Genomic DNA, 17,375 nt, shown 5'->3' on the forward strand with positions numbered 1-17,375 from the left:
TAGGATACTGCTGCAAGCAGAGCATATCCCAGGGAAGCAGAACAAAATAGCAGATTCTTGCAGCAGATTAAAATGATTCTGCCACGAAGGAGAGCTGGTTCAGCAACAGTCAACCACATATTCTCTCAGGGGGTGACACCCAACCACGACCTCTTCACCAACCCGTCAGACCAAATACCAATGCTACGCAAGCTGGCATCACCATCGGGGATCTTGGGGGGAATGTGTTTTCAATGGCATGGTGCGTGGAACCTTTGCCTACGCCTATCCGCCCATTCCCCTGATTCCGATGGTTCTCGCCAAGATGAAGATAGAACCCTGCACGCTGTTCTTAATAGCTCCAGCATGGCCTCAACAGCGTTGGTTCACAGATTCTCCTGTTCTCAGTGAAGCCTCACATCCCACTGAAGATATCTCTGCATCTCCTGATCATGAACAAAGGGCAAGTCTTGCACCCGAATCCAGAATCACTAAACTTGTCAGCATGGCTCGTGAGCACAACGAGTTCACACTTCTAGACATCCCTCTGGAGTGCAGATATATACTTTCCAGGGCCAGAGCAGTCAACACAAACAAAACTTACTGATGTAAGTGGAAGAGATTCTGCCATATTGTCCTCACAGAACGACTATTGCTATATCTGTTACATCTGGCACGTTCCCGCCTACCTCATTCTTCCTTTAGGGTTAATTTGGAGGCTATCTCGCCGTTTAGATGCTCATAAAATTCACCTTCTCTGTGGTCCACCAGAAATATCAAGCAATTTCTAAAGGGCCTATTCAAGGACTTCCCACCTTTCAGACCTCCTGCTCCTTCCTGGAATCTCAACATAGTCCTCACACAGCTGATGTAACAACCTTTTGAGCCAGTCCACAGAGCTACTCTGAAATTCCTTTCATGGAAGGTAGCTCTTCTGGCAGCTCTCACATGAACAAGACAAGTCAGTGAGATCCAAGCACAGTCTATCAAAAAACCCTTTTTACAAATTAGATAAGATAGAATACATCTACGCAGAAACTCATGATTTATACCCAAAGTTCCCTCTGACTTTTTCTTATCAATGAACCACTGGCTCTAAAAACATTATTCCCAAACCCTGCAATGGCAGCGGAAAGGGCTCTTCATTCATTCGATTTAAAAAGGTGCATAAAATTCTACCTGGATAGGACCAAATCCTTGCGTAAGACTAGTCAATTATTTGTGGCTTACAGTGCACCTAGAAAGGGTCAACCTCTTTCAAAGCAAAGCATCTCAAGGTGGATTTCATTGACCATCCGTTCTGATCTGGCATGCCATCAAGCAGCAGGCAAGCCCGTACAAGCTTCTGTTTGTGATCACTCTACTATGGCAATATCAACATCCATTGCACTGTTTGCGGGAGTGCCGCTTCAAGACACTTGCAGGGCAGCATCCTGGATCAACTACCATACATTCATCCTGCATTACTGCCTGGATACTTCTCCTCAAGGAGGAGCAGCTGTGGGCCAGGCGGTCCTAAGACATCTTTTCCAGTAAATATGAGCTATCTCTACTATCCCGCCATCCTAGGGTTAGATCTGCACATTGTTTATTCTAAAATCTAGCAAAATGATAAGTTGATATACAGTATGGTTTCTAGTAACGGGTCTATATAGCTGGATTTTAGGCTATCTTATGAGTATATGTTTACTTATGCATCTTGTTCATATTCTTTTGAAACTATCATAGTTTATACTACAGTGTGCATCACTACTGCTTACTACTCTGATTGAAGCATGTCAATCTATGAAAGTTCCAGTACTGGAGGAAGAACATTAGTTACTTACCTGTAACTATAGTCACTCCAGTATTGGAACTTTCATAGATTGACATGCTTGGATCATTCCTTGTCATCCAGATGAGTCCCAGTACCTTAGAAAAAATAATGTCTTCATAGACCTAACAATAGAGACCTAAGGCCTTACACTTAAGTAATCTGTCCATGTCATAATGTAAAAAAAGGACTAAACTTTAGAGTCCCCCAATCAGATGACCCCACCCTCTAGAACCCTCCTGAGAGAAGCTCCATTCCCTCAGATTTTCTACCGCATGTCGTGCTACGGAGTCTCCACTGAGCTCTGCTGACTTTTTCCCACTAAAGAACATATATACTTAATTGTCCTAGAGGGTTTTGTCTCCCAAAACACCTCTGGATTGACCTTATTTTCATAATGTCTGACAAAGAGAGGAGGAGTCTCTTCAGGGCCTGCAGTACTTGTGGAAAGAACGACTTAACTCAGAAGACCAGCATAAAGACTGCATATACTGCCTCTATCCTGATCATTCTGCAAAAGAATGTGAGATATGGAGTACCCTTTCAACTAAAACACTGGAGGATAGAGAGGGAAGACTGCTGATTTGGCTGCAGAAGCTTGAAACCAGGAAAAACCCTGTCTCTGATTCAGACAGTGAGGCCTCTTCTCGGTCTTCCCAAAGGTCTCACAAGAGGGAAAGATCACCTTATTCAGATAAGGGGTCGGAACAGCTCTCTAAAAGACAACTCAGGGCTCAGGTAAAGGCCACAGCCTTTCAACATCACCTCATGGAGGTAAATCCTCCTCTTCAAAAAAATAAAGAAAAGACCTTCCTTCTACTTCAAAGAAGGTTTCTAACACTTCTTCTGAACCTTCTATACCTCCACCCAAGGTACTTCATACATTTAAAAAACCTTCAGCTCCTCCAACTGACTGACTGACGAGAATCCACTATCGACTAAGTCATAGTCATCGAAACTGCTGTTGACAAAGACATACGCTGGCTTTATCTACAACGAAGACAACCACAGTCTCCAACTTGTAAACCATTTCCTCACCGAAGTTTACGTTGACGGTATCCAAAACTAGACCGACGTTAAAGATAAAAGCGTCTTTAATGACGACAACACTGGCGACACTATGATCCCAATGACGACGACATTGTCCACGACACCGACGACGACCAGTGTCAGACCCTTGCACTTATCGACGACTTTGTCAACAGCACTGTCGACGAAGGAGAAAAAAATTAGACTTTAAACATAAGTGATGAATTAATACCACACAACACTTCTCCAAATAAGGTCAGACCCTTAGTTCTAGCCCATCTCTTGTAAGAAGATTCAGATGAAGCGGTGCCATTTGGAGTAGCTCATAGTCCTTCTTAGCTTCATGTGAAATACAAAGTGGAAGAGGAGGAATGTGACCAAGAGTAAGATCGACAATATTATACTCCTCAGCAGTACTAGCAACCTTTGCAAAAGGAGATGGTGTGTCTTCCCAGCTCCCTCATTACTGACCTCCAAATTTTGCTGTCGGACTACAAGAAGAGGTTTCAGTCGACAACAGCACTTTTGGAAAAAATTCCAGCAGAATCTCTACCTTCCTTAACTCATCCTTCCACTCCAGCACCGAGACCTACGTCTTTGCCCACGTCAGAGTACCCCGCAGAGGACACAGATAATTCCGGGGAGGAGAGGGAGGAAGGAGAACTTCAGGACACACAATCGGAATCCGAACTCCATCAGCTCAGTCACCTACTGCTGTGGACTTACCTCCAGGAGGCATTGGGGGTTTCCATGACTTACTCAAAAGAGCAGCAAAGAGATTTGCACTCACCATGCCAACTAAAGCAATGGATTGTTTCCTCTGCGATTTTAAGGAGCACTTTCAAAAGAGCGTACTATCCGTGCCCATAGTAAGTTACTTTACTATGTGAAGATTTAAAGGTTATGAAGAATCCGGCTGCAGTAACTGCTGTCTTACCAAGATGAAGCAAAAAGTATAAAACCCTGGAAGACACCCCAGCAAGTCTAGTTGGCCTTCCAAAACCGGATTCAGTGATAAAGTTGGCAGCGTAGAGGTGTTCAAAGAATCCATCTACACCAATTTCTGCACCTCCATACAAGGAAGAAGAGTAGACAACATTGGAAAATGTTTTTCCTCTATGTCTGGGCTTATGGTTAGGGCATCAAACTCTTTAGCTGTCCTGAATAGTTATGACAGGCAATTATTGGAGGATATCGCTCCATATGTGTACCAGAGTCAAAAGAAGAAGCCAAAAAGATTTTGGTAGGAGAGCGCGCCTTGGCGCAAATCATCAACTGCGCAGTGGATATTGCTACCACTGCTTTTAGACAACTAGTAGGTGTGGTGATGCTTCGTAGGCAAGGCTGGCCTAAGGCTACTACCTTTAGACCAGAGGTGCAGAATAAGATATTGGATCCTCCGTTTGATGGTGAGGCTCTCTTTGGCAAACACATAGAAGAAGCCCTACAAGCAATTAAAACTGACATGGACACTGCCAGATCAACCTTCAGTTGAAAAAGTTGCCTTTTTGTGGCTACATAGGATGAGAAATGTCATCTTACAGTGGGGGCTTTCAACACCTTTGCTACTACTCCTTCACAGTGTCAGCTCAGCAGTTTCGTTCACAATGTTCAGAGGCAGCCACCCCAAGCAGCCTACAGAAGACCTCCTCCTAAAGGTAGAGCACGGCAGGGAAAAGACGGGTCGTCACCAATGACCAGTTACAGGCTCCTGCTGGCTCTTCGACACCCATTCTAAAAAATAGAGGGAAGAATATCCCAGTTAAAAAAAAAAAAAAAAATGGCAGGAAATAACATCAGACCAGTGGGTATTAAAAATAGTTCAGTTTGGCCACACCTTAAAGTTTACCTGAATTCCGCCTTCACACCTTCCACATATCTCCATTCTGAAACATCTAAAACAACTCATATTGGAGGTCAAGTCTATGCTGAGGAAGAAAGCAATAGAAAGAGTCCCTTTAAAAAAAAGGGAGAGGATTCTACTCCTGTTTCTTTTTAATACAAAAGAACTGGAAAGAATGGCGTCCTATCACCAACCTCAAACGTCAATCCTCCCCCATGATAACGTTGCAGGATATTCTCCTTCGTATGAACCACAGAGACTTTGTCAACCCTGGATCTACAAGATGCATATTTTAACATCCCGCTCTTGCCTGCCCACAGAAAATTCCTTTATTTTACAGTAGCCAGCAGCCACTTCCAGTTCAGGGTTTTTCCCTTTGGCCTGAAATCAGCCCACAGGATCTTTACAAAGTGTCTAGCTCCAGCGGCAGCTTGGTTGAGGAAGCAAAAGCACCAAATATTTCTGTACTGTAGATGAGTGGCTAATAAAAATACAATCGAGTCTGACAGCTCAGCAAAAGCTTGCATGGACTTATTAAACGAGCTGGGTCTCACTCCAAATTGTATCAAATCTAAGATTTTGCCAGCAAGAGTAACCATGTTCTTGGGAGCGACAATAGACACAATCGAGGACAAGGCCTTTCCCACACTGGAAAGACAAGCCAAACTTATATCTTTAGCAACCCTGGTTAAAGGAAAAAAGTTTTCTGTACACAGTTACAAGTCTCTCTTGGGGATGAGGTCATCATGCATTCTCATAAGGACAGACTACAACAGCAATGCATTACTCGAACGCGCAGGGAGGAACGAGGTCTCATCTATCTCGAGAATCTCAAAATATTTGGAATTGGGCTATTCAAAACTGGGTGAGTTTAAGAGCAGAACACCTACCAGGAAAACAGAACGAGCCAGCAGACACTCTCAGCAGGCTACCATTATCCTGCCACGAATGGAAGTTGAATCAAGAAGCACTTGAACAAGTCTTCAAAAAATGGGGCAATCCCAGCCTAGATGTCTTTCCGACCCCACAGAACACCAAATGCCGCTTCTACGCAAGTTGGGATCGCCATCAGGGATTGGGGAAATGCCTTTTCGATGGCATGGAGCGGGATATTTGCCTACACTTTTCCACCCATTCCCCTGATTTCAAGAGTTCTCACGAAAATCAAGAGAGAATGTTGCAGATTAATCCTGATAGCCCCATATTGGCCTCGCCAGCATTGGTTCTCAGAACTGCTCCTACATTCATAGCGATCACGTTCCACTGAAGGGCTCACCAAACCTAACACTGAACAAGGGTCAAGTCCTACACCCAGATCCCAAGTCACTGAAATTATCAGCATGGTTTCCGAACACAGTGAGTTTGCCCACCTAAACATCCACCCAGAATGCAGAAATATACTTTCAGGGGCCAGAGCTGATAAAACAAACAAGACTTAGTCTTTGAAGTGGAAGAGGGTTTGTCTATGGTGCCAGAAAGAACAGATAAACCAACTTTCGTTAGCACCAGAAGAGATGTTGCCCTATTTCCTGCATCTGGCATCTTCAGGATTAGCTCCTGCATCAGACGTTCTCCAACATAATCATCTTTATGCTCCTACAGATTAATAAAACGATTTCTTAAAGGATTATTTAGAGATTTCGTGCCAGTAAGACCTCTCCAGCCTTCCTGGCAACTGAATACAGTTCTATCTCAACTCATGAGACATCCATTTGAACCCATTCACAAAGTGGAATTTAAACATTTATCTCGGAGGGTTGCTCTTCTTGTGGCTCTTACGTCCACTAGACACCTCAGCGAGATCCAGCCCCTTACAATTCAAGAGTCTTTCCTTCAATCCAGAGAGGACAGGGTAATCCTTCGCACAAAACCAAAGTTTGGGAACAAAGTACCATCGAACTTCCACATTAATGAGCGTTTGGTCTTAAAGTCTTTCTTGCCAAATCCATCATCACCAGCAGAGACGGCTCTTCACTCGCTGGAGAATTATTGATGATACTTTTTACTGATATGGCAGCAGAGGTAGTTGGAAGAATGTTCTTGAAGGTGGAAAAGGGTCAGAAGGACAGCCAACGGGCCTTCTTGCCTTGACCAGATCCATAAATTCACTTTGTGATATTTGTTTGCAGGAGGAATGCAGAGGCTGGGTTAGACTACTCTTGGAGAGGATTTTGGGAAATGGGTTGGCACTGGTGGTTTTCCTTTGTTTTAAATAGGAGTCCAAAGTGCCTGCTTTGGTTGTGTAATGATTTACCAGTTTGTCAGTTGAATTCTTCAGTAATGTGATGAGTTACTTCTGTGCATTTAGGTTTACAAACTTAAAATTATTCATTTGCACATTTAGCATTTTGCATTCTGTCTGAATAGTACCTTTTTTGTTTTGGCTTTTTTGATTGTTGACTTGTATATTCTGTTAAGTTTCTGTAGATGAAGTTTGTCTTGATTGCTGTTTGTTTTGAGTAGATGTGTTGCAGCGTTCTAATTTGTTGTTTTATCATTTAGTTCTGTATTTCTCCAAAGTGCTTGTTTTCTTTTTCCTGTTTTGTTCTTAGTGAAATTAGGATATCAAAAGCTTCTCGTAACCACTCAAAGCTTTTGATCAGAAATTATTGTGTCTAGATTTTTGTTTGATGTTAGATGTATTTCTAATTATTCAAAAGTGAGTTTGTTCCACCGTCGATAGGTGGATGTATGCAAAGTTGTCTTAGGCGTGTTGATTTGTGGCATTTTCTTTTGGAAAGCTAGCAATTGGTGGTCTGACCATGTGACTGGGGTAATCCTTTGAAAGGTAACTAGCTCTGGATTAGCAAAAATGACTTCTAGGATGTGTCCAGCGATGTATGTGGGTTTGTGTTCCATCTGATGTAGGTTCATTGTGACTAGTCCAGTGATGGGTTTTGGATGGAGCGTATTGGGTTTCAGACCAAATGGTTATCTCACCAGGAATGTATAGGTTGGAGCGTAGTGTAATAAGGTTTGAAACTGTGTCTGGGAATGCATTGCTAGTTGGGGGTCTGTAAATGAGAAGGAAGTTACAGGAGTAAGTTGATGTATGTTTGCATCTAGTGATGAGGGCTTCACAACCTTATATGGAAATGTGGTCAGCTTTGGTGAAATTTATTGTTTGCTTGAATACAACAGCTAGTCCACCACCAATTTTGTGTGATAGCTAGCCTGCGGGAACAGCTTCTTGCAATTTTGGGGCCATGTCATCTCCCAACCATGATTCAGTTTTGAAGAGTAAGAGAGGTTGTGTGTCAGTGAGTATGTTGTAGATGTGGTGCTCGTTTTAAGAGAGTGATCGAGCATTTATTAGTAGTCAGTATAGATATTGTGTTTTGGTGGTGATGTGACTGTTTTGTAGAAGAGTGAGCAGTATTTTTTTTAACTCGTAGCAGGTGTCATTAGTGCTGGTATTAGCTGTAGGAGGAAAGCAATAATTTTGTTTTTCTATATCCTATTCCTCGTCCAGCAGGTTCAGAAGCCACTTTGAAGGTTCTGCGTGTGTTGGTGAAAATGGTGGTTGAGAGGGAGTTGGTGAGCCTTGTTTTTGTAGAGCAGCCTTGTTCTGTACTAGACATGGGGATGTGAAAAGTGGCATGTTTATTTTGTTTGCACCTGTTTAGGGTGGAATGTGTATGGGATAGGGGTGGTGGTGGAGCATGTGAGTTGTGCTTAAAGGCTCTAAATTGTGCAATGGATGAGACAAGTGAAAAAGAGTTATTTTGGTGTATTTGCATTATGTGCTGATGAAGAGAGAAAATGAGGGAGTAAAGAGGTTTTGGGATGTCTTTGTGTAGTTCAGAGGGTGGTAGTGGGTGTATGTTTCTAATTTGTGTTGGAATGTATTATGAAATTGTGTGATATATTTTGTGTGTGTTATGTTTTTTGTGGGGTAGTGAGGAGATATTGATGTAGTAGTTTTCTGAGAAGGGTTTGTATGTAAAGTACTCATGGTGAGTGGAAGTTGAATGGTGAAGGGGGTGGTAATGTGCTTTGGAGAAGAGTATGTGGTGTGTGAGAGGGAATGGATAAGAGTTATGAGCGTTAGGTTTGATAGCTGGAAGAGGTATTATGTGTGGCGGATTGGAGTGTAAGGATTGTTTGGTTGTATGTTTCTGGTAAAAAGAGGACAGTGATGATAGTGGATTATATGGTTTAAGGCTGAGTATAGGTTTGGTTGTGACAGAAGGGGTTCTGTTAGAAGCAAGTAGAGTGTAGAGATGGTGTTTTGTATGAACAAGGGAGTGTGTGGATGCTTTAAAGTTACGTATAATGTGGTTTTGTGTTGGTGATGTATGCATTTGTTAGTGGTATAGGACAGAGTGGTGTTTTTTGTGAGGGTGAAGGTGCTGTTGTGTGGTAGTTGAGGTAGAAGTGTGGATAGTTGTGGTTTGTGGGGTTTTGTAGTGGTTGTTGAGACATTGAAATGTGGATAGGGTTTGTAGTAAATATATATCTTTGCATTTGTTGAGAGAGTGGTGTTATGTTTGAGGGCCTTGATGAGTTAGGGTGATGGCTGGTTAATGGTAAAAAGGGCAGCATTTCTGGCCCTAGGCCCGACCTTGCCCTTAGCCTTGAAGCCTGGGCTGACACGCGCTGAGCCATAAGGTTAAACAGTCCTAGGTCGGGTGACACCTTTTGCCAATGGAAACCCTAGCCATAACCAATCAGAACCCTAGCGGTAGGATCATTGGGAGACATGGCTCATTCAACCAATCACAGCCCCAAGCCCTATATCCAGTCTAAACCCTAGGAAACAATCAGAACCCTGGACCTATCGGCCTGTCAGAACTCTAACCTTAAGCCTGAACTCCAATAGAAACCCTAGCCCTAGAAACCAGTCAGAGCCCCAGACCTATTAGCCTGTCAGAACTCTAACCCTAAGTCCACTAGAATCCCTAGCTCTAGGAACCAGTCAGAGCACAGATGCAACAACCAATAAGAAACCTATAAAGGCATGTTACCTTAAGCACAGGCTGATGGGCAGGGAGCTGCTCTTCAAGTCAGAATCTCCTTGGATGCAGACAGGCTTATTCACACTTTGCAGGTAAGGCCAAAATCTAAAGCCACTACAAATACTGCTTTTCATGCGCTTAAAGCACTTTTTATAGCCAAAAACAAGTGCCCCCACTCTGTCCAAACACAGTTTATCCCATAAAGCTGATGAAACAGTCTCTTAAACACAGTCTGCTTAGCCTCTGAGATTTAGTTAGCCTTTTTACCTTTTAATAACACAAGGCTTGAGACAAAACGGGAAACTAGAAGAGAAATTGTAAACAGTCACAGGTAGGAAAAACAGCAGATTTAAAAGCACAAATTGCACAGAAATCAAGAGCTCAATTTAAACAGTCACGGGTAGAGATAAAAAGTTTTAAAGTTTCAAGAAGTCTATGCAAGGTAAATTAAAAGAATAAAAAAGAAAAAAATGTTGCCTTAATGTGGCAGACATGCTTGCAGTAAAAAAGTAAAGTAAGTGAAAGAAATCAGTGGGCAGTATTATGGAATGATGGTATATAGTGCATACTGTGTAACAATAATACACATTTAATGGTCTGTCTTTTTAGACATATTCTTTTCACAGTTAATGTCAACTCGACTGCCTTTTTCGCCACATTTTGTAATAAATGCATCTGACCCATGACATCTCACATATATTTTCCCATGGATCCAAATCAGGCTTATAGCCTTAATTGTTGGCTTGTACCCAAAACCAATTCAAAGCATAAGCTTTCACTCAAGGCATTCATCAATCATACATGCATTACAAAAACTATAGGTGGCAAATGCTCCAAAGAGGACCTAACAGGAATTATCACGTTGCAAATCTTCTACTGCCAACAGTTTGTCTTAAGACATAAGCAACACTAAAATCCTTGCTTACTGTGGTACTGTGAGATTGCAAATAACAAAAATCCTTGCTTACTGTGGTACTGTGAGATTGCATATAACAAAATACCTGTGTACTGCCTGTAATACAGTGTAATAATCAATCCTCAAATTCCTATTGGCATTAACATACAATTTTCCCAGTAAATATGTTTGCCTTGCTTCTTGTGTCTTAGCTTTTCCTAATAGTTCAGATCTATGGCATCTGACATAACTGTTCCAGTGAACCTATAAGGTCTACAGCATTTTTCATTGCCTTATCACCATAACCAACATGGGCCTATGCTAGTGAGCATAAATATCCTCACAGGGTAGCCATGAGATATACAGTTTTCAAATGACAAATATGTAGAAAAAAAATTCTAGTTGGCAAACAAAATGCACAACACCTCCTAAGAGGATTTAACATTGAGTCTTGCAGTGCAAATCTTTGACCATCCCCCAAGGCTTTTCTTAGGGGTTGAACACCAAAACCCTTGCCTGAAGTTTCAACTGTCAGATTTATTGTTATGAACTACTAGTCTACATTAGTCTACATCCTACTGCCTTTAGAATATGTTTTTAAGAATAAGTAAGTCAGGCCTACTGCTTATGATGTAAGCACACTTACTGAGAAGTGTGCTGGGACCCTGCTAACCAGGCCCCAGCACCAGTGTTCTTTCACCTAAAATGTACCATTGTTTCCACAATTGGCACACCGCTGGCACACAGATAAGTCCCTTGTAAAAGGTACCAGTGGTACCAAGGGCCCTGTGACCAGAGAAGGTCCCTAAGGGCTGCAGCATATGTTGTACCACCCTAAGGGACCCCTCAACTAACACATGAACACTGCCATTGCAGATTGTGTGTGTTGGTGGGGAGAAAAAGGCAAAGTCGACATGGCATCCCCCTCAGGATGCCATGCACACAAAATACTGCCTGTGGCATAGGTAAGTCACCCCTGTAGCAGGCCTGACAGCCCTAAGGCAGGGTACACTATACCATAGGTGAGGGCATAGCTGCATGAGCAATATGCCCCTACAGTGTCTAAGTCTATTCTTAGACATTGTAAGTACAGTTGTGGCCAAATTGAGTATATGGTCTGGGAGTTTGTCAAAAACGAACTCCACAGCTCCATAATGGCTACACTGAATACTGGGCAGTTTGCTATCGAACTTCTCAGAATAATAAACCCACACTGATGCCAGTGTTGGATTTATTAAAAAAATGCATACAGAGGGCATCTTAGAGATGCCCCCTGTATTTTACCCAATTGTTCAGTGCAGGACTGGTCTGTGCCAGCCTGCTGCTGAGAGAAGAGTTTCTGTCCTCATGTGGTTGAAGGCCTTTGTGTCCTCTGAGGCCAGAAACAAAGCCTGCTCTGGGTGGAGGTGCTTCACACCTCCCCCTGCAGGAACTGTAACACCTAGCAGTGAGCCTCAAGGGCTCAGGCTTCGTGTTACAATGCCCCAGGGCACTCCAGCTAGTGGAGATGCCCGTCCCCTGGACACAGCCCCAACTTTTGGCGGCAAGTCCAGGGGAGATAATGAGAAAAACAAGGAGGAGTCACCCACCAGTCAGGACAGCCCCTAAGGTGTCCTGAGCTGAGGTGACCCCTGCCTTTAGAAATCCTCCATCTTGGTTTTGGAGGATTCCCTCAATAGGATTAGGGATGTGCCCCCCCTCCCCACAGGGAGGAGGCACAAAGAGGGTGTAGCCACCCTCAGGGCCAGTAGCCATTGGCTACTACCCTCCCAGACCTAAACACACCCTAAATTGAGTATTAGGGGCTCCCAGAACCGAGGAAGATAGATTCCTGCAACCTGAAGACGAAGAAGGACTGCTGACCTGAAGCCCTGCAGAGAAGACTGAGACACCAACTGCTTTGGCCCCAGCCCTACTGGCCTGTCTCCCCACTTTCAGAAAAACTGCAACAGCGATGCGTCCCCAGGGTCCATTGACCTCTGAAGCCTCAGAGGACTACCCTGCATCTAAAAGGACAAAGAAGCTCCAGAGGACAGCGGCCCTGTTCACCAAGACTGCAACTTTGCAACAAAGAAGCAACTTTTAAAGACCACACGTTTCCCGCCGGAAGCATGAGACTTTCCACTCTGCACCCGACGCCCCTGGCTCGACCTGTGGAAAACTAACTATACAGGGAGGACTCCCCGGCGACTGCGAGCCCATGAGTAGCCAGAGTTGACCCCCCTGAGCCCCCACAGCGACGCCTGCAGAGGGAATCCAGAGGCTCCCCCTGACCGCGACTGCCTGCTTCAAAGAACCCGACGCCTGGGAAACACACTGCACCCGCAGCCCCCAGGACCTGAAGGATCCGAACTCCAGTGCAGGAGCGACCCCCAGGCGGCCCTCTTCCTAGCCCAGGTGGTGGCTACCCAGAGGAGCCCCACCCCTTGCCTGCCTGCATCGCTGAAGAGACCCTCGGGTCTCCCCATTGGATCCTATTGAAAACCCGATGCCTGTTTGCACTCTGCAGCCGGCCGCCCCTGTGCCACTGAGGGTGTACTTTCTGTGCCTGCTTGTGTCCCCCCGGTGCCCTACAAAACCCCCCTGGTCTGCCCTCCGAAGTCACGGGTACTTACCTTCTGGCAGACTGGAACCGGGGAACCCCTATTTCCATTGAAGCCTATGCGTTTTGGGCGCAACTTTGACCTCTGCACCTGACCGGCCCTGAGCTGCTGGTGTGGTAACTTTGGGTTTGCCTTGAACCCCCAACGGTGGGCTACCTTGGACCCAACTTTGAACCCTCTAAGTGTTGTACTTACCTGTGAAACTAACATTTACTTACCTCCCCCAGGAACTGTTGATTTTTGCACTGTCCATTTTCAAAATAGCTTATTGCCATTTGTGCCAAAACTGTACATGCTATTGTGATGATTCAAAGTTCCTAAGATACCTAAGTGAAATACCTTTCATTTAAAGTATTGTTTGTAAATCTTGAACCTGTGGTTCTTAAAATAAACTAAGAAAATATATTTTTCTATATAAAAACCTATTGGCCTAGAATTGTCTTTGAGTGTGTGTTCCTCATTTATTGCCTGTGTGTGTGTACAACAAATGCTTAACACTACCCTCTGATAAGCCTACTGCTCGACCACACTACCACAAAATAGAGCATTAGAATTATCTCTCTTTGCCACTATCTTACCTCTAAGGGGAGCCCTTGGACTCTTTGCACACTATTTCTTACTTTGAAATAGTATATGCAGAGCCAACTTCCTACAGGGGGGTACTGCTTACAGTATAGAGAGCATGTGTATCTACACTCTCACATGCTACAAATGCAATATGTTACTTTCCCTGTAAGCATCTGTTCGTAGCTGTAGTACTGTGGATTCACGTGCATATGTAGACTCAAATGCACCCACCCACCTCTCCAGAAGACTTGGGTTGTTGCAGTCATTTGGTTCCTGCTTAAACTCTTTGTTTATAACTTCTTGCATGGTCATGAAACTTTCCTGTCTACTGCTCCATCTCTATGCTCATTTGCAATGTGGAAAACAGCAGATGAAGCTGGTGCCCAAGCACATTACAAAGTAAAGGAGTAGTCACTATACCTCATGACTCAAATTCTTCAACAAAAAACAAGTAGTAAACACCTGAGCCCAACACTAAATTTCAGGAGTATGCAGAGCATGTGTATCTACAGCACTGCATGCCACAGATGCTTACAGGACAAGTAACATTCCTTTGCTAACATGGATATCTATCCAATTCAGAAACCTAGAGCATTCTCCACTGTCAAGAATAAAATACTAGGTTTCTTAATATTTAGTTTTCAGGTTTGTGAGTCAGGGTGGATACACTTGCAAACACCTGTTGCATAGAAAAGTAGATTTTCCTTATTCAGCTTGAAATAATGTTTGAGAATATTTTCATCTTGACAATATTTCTCGAAATTGGGGAGAATCTTTGTTCTGTTGTCATCCCAGTGTTGAAAATGTTATACCTTTCTGAATCTGATAAAGATACTACTCTGTAAAATTGGTTTTACAAATGTGTTTTCCATGCATGTTAATGTAAGTGTGTGCCATGTGGTTGGGCAACCTGCGAAAAGGCTGTATTACAGCAGGACCAGTTTCTAAGTCTACTGCCCTTTCTCTTCTTAGCCTTTGGCGTGCTGCTTTGGGAAATTGCCACATATGGGATGTCGCCATATCCTGGCATCGATTTGTCCCAGGTGTATGATCTCCTGGAGAAAGGGTACCGGATGGAGCAGCCTGAGGGATGCCCCCCAAAGGTCTATGAGCTTATGAGAGCATGTGAGTCTTTAAGATATTTCTATGGTTTACTGCTGCAAAGTTGGGTGGAGTATTGAGGGTAATGATGGGTTATGTTAAACAATGATGATTGCAATGGATTCTGGAATGTTTCCTAATTTTTGTTACCTCCCCCCTTGCAAACAGCTAGTACACTTCTTTTAAAGTAGAGAGAATTGGAGTTTACTTAAACCTAAAATAACGATATTACTGTCTGCAGCAGTGTCATACAGCAGAGTCCGGCACTGCAAAAACTGTGATTCACTCTGCCACATTGGTTGCATATTTACCTTGCCTTCAGATGGGAGCAGTTCTCCTAACAATTCTGTCTCGCCAGGTCCATTTTTAGTTACCCGTTAATACGTGAGCAGAAAATGTTTTTCGTTCCTTAAATAATACACAAGACACATTTAGATGGTCACTTAAGGAAACCGAGACGAAAACTGGGTTTTCTCATTCCACAATTGGCAACTTAATCACCGGGTTTTCCTATCCTTATAATCATATTCCTCCCCTGACACTCAGGCACGTTAAAGACAGTGATACTGCAGGGTCCTTAAGCTGCACATACTTTTAGTACCTTTCTTTCAGACCTGTCTTTTTCTGGAAGATTTGAACTCCTTTGCACTGGTATGGTTTGTATATGCCATCTTGAAATGTTTTTTTCCCACTGCAGGCTGGCAGTGGAGCCCTTCAGACAGACCTACCTTCGCTCAAACTCACCAGGCCTTTGAGACCATGTTTCATGACTCCAACATAAACGAAGGTGAGTGTGTGGTGTAGGTGTTCGTGAGAAGTGTTCTATTTATCTTGTCAGTGTGCAGAGCTTTAACAGTAGCAGTAACCCCACCATTTTCGTTCCTCAGAGTTTGTCTTGGAGAAAGCCCTTCCTCTTTCTTCAATGTTTCAAGGGTTTGCAGCATGTGCTGCTGTAGGTCACATGCTTTGTGGACTCCTGCCATCTAGTGTTTATCGCAAGTGTTGCAAGTGGTTTTCTTCGAAGTAAAGGTTTCTCTTTTGAGGTGGCTTGTGATCTCTGTTGTAAACTGACAACCCACCAACACGGACTCCATTTCAGATTGTTTTGTTTTTTTCGCCATCTGGTTTGGATGTTATTTTGAGTGTTCTAGCACAATCGTGCAAGAAACAGATGGACAGATGGCTAAATAATCCCATGTAAGATCGTTGTGCTACCGAAGACTGTTTCAGCAGGACACGTATGTTCACGGCTGGCTTTGGAGCTGAAACCAAAGTAGCAGTCTAGTACCCAGTTGTAAGAGAATGGGATTGTGTGGAAAAGGGTATGGAGAATCCACCTTTTAAATATTGTCCAAATTGCTACTACTCCTGTCTCAGACCAGCATCAAGTCTGCAACCTCTATTTACCTGGGGGTCGGGACAGGTCCACCTGTTATTTTTGTAACGCTTTTTGGTACAAGAAAACTATCTGGTACAGAAAAGGTAGACAGTGGGCACCTTAACGGATGTAGCGCTGAAGCTCTCCAGCACCACCTCTCAAACAGGTTGTCAAGCAAGTCTAGGGGACTTAGACAGTAAAACGGGTGGAGCCACTGATACTCCGGGAACCTATGGGGAGTGGAGTCCTGAATAGATGTCCTCTAATGACTCTGACTTCAGAGCTGACATGTCAAGGGTCATCTGTGAAACCTGCAGCCAGGAAAGAGATGACAAGGAGACTCAATCGAAACCACATTCAGATGATATTCCTTGTAATGTCTGGCCTCTACCTGCTCCAGGTCAAGGAATGTCACTATGACAGACGTGCTGTTAGCTCTGCACCAATCCAAAAGAAACCTCAACAGAGTGCTCAGACAATTGTTCACGGAGTCTTTTAAACTCCGAAAGTGACATTCAGCTTCAGAGACAGAAGAGACAAAGTCTCAAGGCAGGGATCCACAGCCTTGACACAGAGACCCTATACCCCAAGCTTCAAAGCCAAAATTCTGCCCCGCTTTTCTCTGATCCGAAATACTCTAAAGGTGCCTTTGAAGCTGACATAGAGCTCAACACCAATATTGCCCCTTTCTATTGACAATATAGAGAATCATCCAGGTGTACAGCAGAGGAGGACTTATATCAATCCTGTTTCCAGCCACATCTTGACATGCCCCTATGCCTCAGCCACATTCCAAATAAAGGACATCTCACTTTTGGTGAACCTATTGCGGAGGAACTTAGATCCTTTCAAATTCCAAAGAAAAACCAAGAGAACCCACTCACTACCACCTGCATGTTAACTTTCATCTGTTCAGTCTGTGAACACGGATTCAAATCAGGAGGCCCTGCGAGATCAGCCAAACCCTTATAATCACCCCTGCCTACTGATGAGTATGACCCTCTAGACCCATTTCCTGTTAAATCTTCACGCCCTACAACACAACGGCATATCCTGCCATCTTTTAACAAGCGGCAGAGCATCATAAGGTTACCTTGCCCACTGAAGATAATTTTCTCACTGAAACCCTCTCAAAAACTGAGCGATCAGTGCAGTACTTACCTCTTCAAAAGTATGCTAGTGTTCCAGTGAATTTTAAAGACCCAGTGG

At 43.7% G+C, this 17,375-nt stretch overlaps 1 protein-coding gene across 3 annotated transcripts in view; it reads left to right on the plus strand.

Annotated features, from left to right (window-relative positions):
* ABL2 (ABL proto-oncogene 2, non-receptor tyrosine kinase) overlaps positions 1–17,375 on the plus strand; it is a 255,078-nt gene that overhangs the window by 184,833 nt on the left and 52,870 nt on the right. For all 3 annotated transcript variants that reach the window (XM_069232033.1, XM_069232035.1, XM_069232034.1), the window contains exons 8-9: positions 14,660–14,812; positions 15,486–15,575. In XM_069232033.1, coding sequence (XP_069088134.1) covers positions 14,660–14,812; positions 15,486–15,575 — 243 coding nt within the window. The remainder of the gene's footprint in view (positions 1–14,659; positions 14,813–15,485; positions 15,576–17,375) is intronic.

Source organism: Pleurodeles waltl, chromosome 4_2 (genome assembly GCF_031143425.1).
Source record: "Pleurodeles waltl isolate 20211129_DDA chromosome 4_2, aPleWal1.hap1.20221129, whole genome shotgun sequence".
In the NCBI taxonomy this organism is placed as follows: domain Eukaryota; kingdom Metazoa; phylum Chordata; class Amphibia; order Caudata; family Salamandridae; genus Pleurodeles; species Pleurodeles waltl.